The sequence below is a fragment of the Stomoxys calcitrans genome, chromosome 5 (assembly GCF_963082655.1).
Source record: "Stomoxys calcitrans chromosome 5, idStoCalc2.1, whole genome shotgun sequence".
Lineage (NCBI taxonomy): Eukaryota > Metazoa > Arthropoda > Insecta > Diptera > Muscidae > Stomoxys > Stomoxys calcitrans.
The window spans coordinates 11,146,797-11,154,931 of record NC_081556.1 but is presented as its reverse complement, the minus strand read 5'-3'; the positions used below and the strand labels follow the sequence as shown (position 1 = coordinate 11,154,931).

The following is an 8,135-nucleotide window of genomic DNA, read 5'->3' as shown; positions in this document are numbered from 1 at the left end:
TGGCTGACGGGTGTTAATATTTTTGATTGAATTTATCGCTAAAAGTTCTATTATTTTTTTGTATTGCCATGAATATAATTATAGTTTGAATTGTATCCAATGCAAACAAATCAATTGAAGTTTTATCAGAGGGATTGAGTGGGCATCTTTGGAAGCTTTGTTCAATTCAGTAAAATGTAAGTGGATACACACGTCGTTCGTAGGCGACGGTATTCGATGATTGAAGTATAAAGGCTGCCTAGCTAGGCATAAGAGAAAGAAGGCGGTGAAAATTATTTTGTGTGCATGTATTTTGTAAATTGTCACAAAAAAGGATAATTATTACATAATCACTAAATTATATGCTCAACAAAAGTCCTTAGCTGTCACATTCGTTTGATGGCAAAGCACTAGATGGAAATTTATTACCTTTGTCTTATTCTTGTGCTTGGCCTAGTTGCCGGCTACTTGCTACAATACAGTAAAGCACTGTTTAGGTGAACGAATAAATAGATATTCATTACAATTAGCATTAATATATAATATACATAAGTTCTTATGTATCCTTTTTTCTCTACATTTCTAAGTATGTTTAATTCATGTTTCTTTCATTTTAGAATTCCTTGCAGTTCTTAATATAAAACACCCATTTACCACAACAAGCATGATGAACAATCAGTACAATGCAGCAAATTTAGCGGCGACTGCATCGTCACCTCCACAGAATAACTCAACTGCCATGTTGAATCAATTTTACAATGCACAACAATCACAGCAATTGGCTGCTGCCGCAGCAGGAGGTTTGTATGTTGATCCCAGGCAATTACAATTAGCTGCCAATCCTATGGAGAAAACATATTACACAACAGCAAGTGCTGCTTTGGGAGCGCCACAAAGGTTCTATACCACTGCATCGGGAGCTCCCATGGCAACAAATAATGGCGGCCATGCTGCTGCTCAACCCAACACAATTTTGATAACGAATAATTTTACACATCAGCAAACGCCAACACAAAGTCCAGAACAGCAACGAGTCTCTTCTCTGAATGCAGGAAACATAAGAATTGTTACATCATCATCCGCAAATCCTGGCAACTTGTCTGGCCCCACTGGTGGCTATCAACAAACTCAACACGTTCTCAATCTAAACAATGCAAAATCGCTGCAACACATATTTCCTCAACACCTATTGCAGCAACAGCAAAATTTTCAGCATACGCCCGATTTAATAGCCCAGCACTTTGCAACACAACATTACCCAAACTCATCGCAGAGTACGGTGCCTTCAGCAGCACAATCTGCCTTGCAAATGCCGCAATATTATGTGGCTTCCGAATCGGCTATGGCCCAATTGCCTACTAACTCGAAAATGTTATCAAATATACCAACTAATACCGTATCTGCTGGTGGCAGTAATCCTGCCCCGGCAGCTATGAACAACAATAGTCCCTCAACCGTGGTTTTGGATCGTATAAATATCTGCATTAACAATTTATATACTGATACATCGTCATCGTCAGCTTCGAATTCATTGGCCTCTACTCCAGCCCAGCAGCCTTCACCCATTATACCGGCCATACAACACAAGGCCATAATAGAAAATGGACCTCCGCTTCTCTCAGCTGTCGATCTTTATGAGTCCAATGCGTTGGTTATCGATGAACCGGATTCTACTACCACAGCCACCACGCCTCATACTCCACCCACGACACCGGAAAATACTCCACCATCGGTTACAAGTAGCCAAAATATTGCAAACAATACAATAAGCACCACCAGCACTATAAGTAGTCCTAGCACCTCTTCTTCGACGGCACACTGTCAAGAAGTGGCCATTTCCAATGCAATATCAACAACAAAACAACATTTTGCGGCAGTAGCACAAAAAATAGAGAAGGCCGCGCAGCAGGAAGAGCCTTCCAATGCTTGCTCAGCAACCGCACATTCCTCACATACACCCTCACAAATGGCTAACTCGAATTCTATGTCTGCTACCACACCTTTAACACCACCTACACCACCTTCACCACAGGTTACCAACTCCAAACAGATTGATGTAAATTCCACAGATTCGACATCGCCCGTTACATCGGCCCCCTCACCACCTTATGTGGCGCCACCCCTTTTTAGCAGTGGTGAGGATGTTTTTATAAAGCGTCAAGATGGTCGCTTCTATTTGGGCACTGTCATGGATACTGCTCGCAATCAGTTTCTGGTACGTTTCGATGATAAAACCGAGCAATGGTGTAACGCCGATGAAATGCGTAAGCTGGGAGGCTCAACCAGTTCTGCCACAGCCACCGAAGATAAAACACCGGAACAACCTATGTGTGTGGCTTGCAAACAACAACATCCTGACTCACAGGTTGAGATTTGCGAAAGATGTGGCCGTGGATACCATCGCAAGTGCACTCGCGAAACGTCAAAGGACAGTGGAGTATGGTTTTGTAAACGTTGCGATAAGCCCATGAAATTGAATGACCACTCGGACGATGAGGAAGATGAAGATATGGAAATAGAGCCATGCCGTCAATTATCATATGACGTATGTATAGCATGTTAGTTACTGAGGGGAATAAAATTGCCTTATAATTGTTTTTGTTGTTTTACATTTTCTTAGCCTTGCTCTTTGAACTGGGACAATAAACATCGTGTTAATGAAGAACAAATGTATTGCTATTGTGGAAAATCTGGAAAATTTGATCTTAATATGCTTCAGTGCTGCCGTTGTCTGAACTGGTACCACACTGATTGCACACAGAAATTCAAGGGGAATTTATTGCGAGGAGATATGTAAGCTTTGCGGGAAATTCCTGAAGGTGTTCCTATGTAAACAAACTAAAATATCCTTATTTGCAGATTCTTTGTTTTCGCCTGCAGCGTGTGCAATGATGGAGAAGAATACCTAAGACGTTTGCAGCCAAGTTGGGTGGATTTGATCCATTTGATAATGTACAATGTGTCAACGCTGAAGAAACGTCAAAATCACAAATATCATCATTTGTTAAAGGACATATATCCATTCGCTTTGGAAAAACGAAAAATATTACCAATGCCAAAAGAGGTAAAAGCATAGATTAGTGATTGCATATGGAAGTTGAATTCAGGAAAAGGCATTTAAGGCAAAAAAGCTCGTTGCTGAAAATGCTGGGTAAATTTTTATGCCACATTGGTCATTTAGTACTCAAGCAGAAATAACTGATAACAAATAAGCAAAAGAAAGAACTTTCCAATGTTGGAAAAATTCATGGCGAATATAGCTCATATGGTTTCGACGTTTGAATATGACCTCCATAAAGATTTTTTTGCGCCGACATATGATTCGTTTGTTTATCTTCATTTAATAATTCTCTTTTTCTTTTTCTTCCTAGTGGATGATCATGCCAGAAAACGAATTTTTGGATCAAATAAAAACAACACTCAAAGAAAATGCAGAACGTTTCGTTTGCGGTAAAGAAATAAAGAGAGATCACTACTTCTTTGCCTTAAGAACAAATGGACCGCCCTACTCAAAACAAATGTCCATTAATGAGCATCAATTATTAAATGATGATTTCATCATTAATAACCTAAAGTTAAAACTTTTAGCAGGTGCTTCAGAAAATGCGGACATTCAGTTAACAACGTCAGCAACAGAGTTTTCTCTTACTGAAAAAGAGGAAGAAAATATAGCCGAGGCAGTTTCTCAGGGGACTGAGATGACAACTGCTAGTGGTAATTTGGCATCACGTGATATTTATGCATTTGACGATACTTCAGATGATGAAATTCCTATTAAACTTATGCTGGACAAAGCTAAAAAGAAAAACAAAAGCAATGAGAATTTAGATCAGTTAGATCACTTAGCCACAAATAACAACGCTACCAATAAAGTCATAAGTTTGGAAAAATTAGATGCTGAAGATGACAATGCAAATGATGTGCTTATAACAACGTCCTCACTGCCACACGAGCATAGCCCAACTGCTAGTATTAGTCTAACTCCAACTAAAATTGAAAAGCAGACAAGCCCGAAGGCCTCATCCGAAACTAATAGCAATGACGAAAATATTGTCTTAGCAGAAAAGAATGTGTCGGCCGTACATAGTCCCACTGCCGCAAGCAACAGTTGCGTTAGCAATAAACCACACGCTTCGGAGAAAAGTTCGCGAAAACGCAAGGCATTCACTTTAACCAAAAGCTATGATAAACAACGTCTAATAGATTCATCATCCGATGAAAATTCGAGTAGCAGCTCTCGCTGTACATCATTGGATTTAATTATACCACCACCAAAAAACTTTTTGGGGCAAAATAATCCATTCCGCATGATTACGCCTAAGAAGAAAAACACCGCAGAGACATCACCGACGACGACGGTGTCGTTGAGTGGCGGCAAAAAGACTGTTAGTTTTGGAATTTTCAATGCAAACGGATTGAATTTTAGTTCAAAACTAGCAGCACTGAAAAGTGCTGGTCTATTTCCCAAATTGAGTTCAAGTAATTTGGCCAAAGCTGCAGGTCAGCCTAGGACTGTACGAACTATCAAGAGAAGACTGAGTGCCCGAGATATAACCATCGGCCCAAATCAGGAAGTACGCAGACGTCGCATACGACGATTATCAGCTAATGTTGAGGTAAGTAATGAAATATAATTTTGCAACCGAGGTAATTAACGAAAAAGTCTACTCTTATACCAGCCAGAAGGCTCTTGGGCTGCGTTGGGGGGTTTCAATCGCGTTTCATCGTTTCAATTGTATTATAGTGATTATAAAGGCGGAGAAAAAAATCGCCTTGTCATATCTAGCATCATAAGCACCCGGCGCGGAATAGCTATGAGCACCATACGGCCTGGAACATTGAGCTCCAATTTGAGTGGTGTTTATTGCTGTCGCGAGAAGCTTGGATGAGATCTACCGAGCGCATCCACAGATTTGCGGATAGTGGAATGCTCCATGCGGAGTAGCTGCAACGGCAGTCGCGGACAATCAGCGGTATCGAGGGCAGAGTCTCAGTGAGAGGACGGACGGCCTATGATGCTCGATATGGCACATTTAAATAACCAATGGTCACATTGTTCCCACGGCGACCGTTCCCTTGGACCGAAACGTGCTTGCTCAGTTTAACAAGGATCACTACCTACACATGAAAATATGGCTATAACAACAACAACTGCTACCTACCTGGCGGCCACCCTAGTGTAGAGGTTAGCATGTCCGACTATGACACTGAACAACAAACATCAGAAAAAATATGTCAGTGGTGGTTTCCCCTCCCAGTGGTGGGGACACTTGCGAGATATTTACCTTTGGTAATCAGCCGTGTAAACTTCTCTACTAAGTGTTGTCGCTCCGTGCCAAGCTATTCGAACTCGGTTATAAAAAGGAGCAGAATTTATACGGCAAGTGTCAGCATTCTGGAATATTTCCCATGTCAATGCCTGGATTTAGCAGCTAAAAGACCGATACATGTGTGTTAATACGATGTTAGAATAGAAACGACTTAGGGATTTAAAATGTATTAAAACCGCTTGGAATTATGTGAGAAGCATAAAATTCCTGTAATAGAAATTTTTTATGTTAATTTTCTTTAGTTAGCACATTAAGCCCATTACCGCCTAAGGTGTTTACACATTGGGGGATAGGTTGGGATAAAATTCACATTCTTCGTAAAACTCACTTAACATTTGCCTTTGTTATAGCGATTTAAAGTATCGTAATTTTTGTTTTCTTCATTTTTTATTTCAGGTTATTAGTACAACTACAATAAATCCCATTCCAACCAACTATTTTCCCATACATGCCAAAGATCTATTAGCAGCTGCAGCGGCATCCACCACTACAGCAGCTTCTCTCTTCAGTACACAAACAAAACCAACATTTTCCTCATCGACATCAACAACATCATCATCGTCAACTACTTTGAATACGGTAACATCAAACGCTATCAATATTGCACCAACTTTCAACTCCTCATCAGCAAAACCCGAAAATTCCTCCAATACTGAAGCAGCAACAGGAATTGGTGCTGCAGCGGCAGCTGCTGCTACATCGTTAGATACAAAGCCAGTAATTCCACCACATGGCCGAAGATTGCGACAACGGCCTCCCAAAAGTTCACCCAATACAAGTCGCCGCAATTCCGTATCATCCAATCAATCATCTACATCATCCTCAACAGCAGCCTCAACGTCACAACAAACACACAACGCACAGCAATCTCATGAAGATTTAAAACAAACAGTTAACAAATATTTTGGTATTATAAATCGTATCGAATCAGGAGAACAATTCTCCATACGTGCCAAACGCCAATTACCCAACGGACAAATGCAGTATTTAATAGAATGGGGCGAACCCCAACAACAGCAACAACATCTAGCTCAATTACAGCCAGTAGCACTACAAACTCCAAGTGGGGAAACGTCAACAACCGATAATACCATAGAAGTAAATACACAACATATAGCGATGGAGTTAGCAACCAAGATGGAATGTGTGGAGAATAAAACGATCGTAGAATGTTAAAATTTTCAAAAGTACAACATCGAAAGAGAGATAGAGAGAGAATTACTGTCGTTTCTCACATTCACACTCTAAGAAGTTAAAGAGCAGTAAACGAAGAGGTTGTGTGTAAGTTTAGTTAAACTTAAAATTTGGCTTTAAGTATCCGAAGGCTGGGGTGAGTTGTTATTCTGGACTTTTAAATTATAATTTCAACTGTTTCGCTACCGCTACATAACGGATAGACCATTGTTAAAGACTTTACTTTTCTAAAATAACTATAATAAGCTTTCGTTTTTTTTTATTATTTTATTCAATTTGTCGAAAATACTTTTGAATTTTTTTAGAGTAATTTTAAATATATGTATGTGAAAATGTATGTGCAAGTGGACACAATTTTATTCCTAATAAAAAAGAAATAAATTATTTGGAATAATGATGATGGCATGCTATTTTAACTCATATCAAGATTTTAATTCTTTAATCTTTTAATTTAAATTTTCAGAATTTTTCGTTTTAGAATTTTGAATTTCGTATAGATAAATGTTAAAAAAAATTTACAGAAAATTAAAAAAAAAAATTATTGAAAATTTTTCAAAAAAAAAAATTTTATAGAAAAAAATTTAAAAAAAAATTAAAATTTTTTTTTTGAAAAATTTTGTACCGATGGATTTTGACAATATCTGTACGGAAAATTTTTGAAAAAAATTTCTATAGGAAAATTTAAAAATTAAAATTATTTTTTTTTTAAAACTTGAATTTTTTTTTGAAAGATTTTGTACTGATGGGTTTTGACAATACCTGTACGGAAAATTTTTGAAAAAATTTTCTATAGGACTTTTTAAAATTTTTTAAAAAATTTTCTTACGAAAGTTTTAAATTTCTAAAAAATTTTCTTTTTTAAATAAAAATTTCATCAACATTTTTTATATTTTTTTTGTCAAAATTTGTCTATACGACATTTTTTCAAAATCTTTATGTCTGAGAAATTTTGTAAATATTTGTTCTCTATAAAATGTCAAATGTTTGTTATAAAAACATTTTTAACAACTATTTTTTAATAAAAAAATTTTAAATTTTTCATGAAACATGTTTAAGCTTTTCTATAAAAAAATTTATTCAAAAATTTTCCCTATAAAATCCAAATTTTTTTTTTAGAAATTGTTTTTAAAATTTTTCTTTATTAAAATTTGTCAAAATCTTTTAATTAAAAATTTTGTCAAATATTCCTATTCAAAATTTAAAAAGAGCAAAACAAAAAACCCATTAAAAAATGTAGGCAAAATGTGGTGCGCAAAATTCACGGGCAGGATATTCAACAATTAGTAGGTAGGTTGAAGCATGTAATCTTTTAGTGGCAAAATAGTCTGATGAGGCCCTTTGTAAGGCCGAAATCGCGATAACTATAGCCTGCCTAATGCATTTTACCCGGAATCGAAGCCGGAGTCATACTTGTAATTTTCGTAAAGAAAAATGTTCAAATAAATTTTTACAGAAAATTTTTCAAAAAAAATGTTTATCGAAAAAATTAAAAAAAAAATTTAAAGAAAAAATATTAAAAAACTTTTGAATTTTGTACTGAATGATTTTGAAAATATCTGTACGAAAATTTTTGAAAAAATTTTCTATAGGAAAATTTTAAATTTTTAAAAAATTTTCTTAGGAAAATTTTAA

General features: G+C 36.7%; 1 protein-coding gene across 1 annotated transcript; it reads left to right on the top strand.

The window, feature by feature from the left end:
* Positions 1–6,889, top strand: LOC106082560 (polycomb protein Pcl). The gene is made up of 6 exons (XM_013245145.2): positions 1–176; positions 597–2,524; positions 2,600–2,772; positions 2,839–3,043; positions 3,351–4,595; positions 5,706–6,889. Exons 2-6 carry the CDS (start codon positions 644–646, stop codon positions 6,483–6,485), a joined length of 4,284 nt encoding a protein of 1,427 aa, XP_013100599.2. The 5' UTR covers positions 1–176; positions 597–643; the 3' UTR covers positions 6,486–6,889.
* The last annotated feature ends 1,246 nt before the right edge of the window (positions 6,890–8,135 follow it).

What these genes read in the sequence shown, in the direction of transcription:
- LOC106082560 (XM_013245145.2), top strand. Translation starts at nt 644, where the DNA reads ATGATGAACAATCAGTACAATGCAGCAAATTTAGCGGCGACTGCATCG. An exon ending in AATTTATTGCGAGGAGATAT is followed by an intron (nt 2,773 to 2,838) that starts GTAAGCTTTGCG and finishes CCTTATTTGCAG; the next exon opens with ATTCTTTGTTTTCGCCTGCA. An exon ending in GATTATCAGCTAATGTTGAG is followed by an intron (nt 4,596 to 5,705) that starts GTAAGTAATGAA and finishes TTTTTATTTCAG; the next exon opens with GTTATTAGTACAACTACAAT.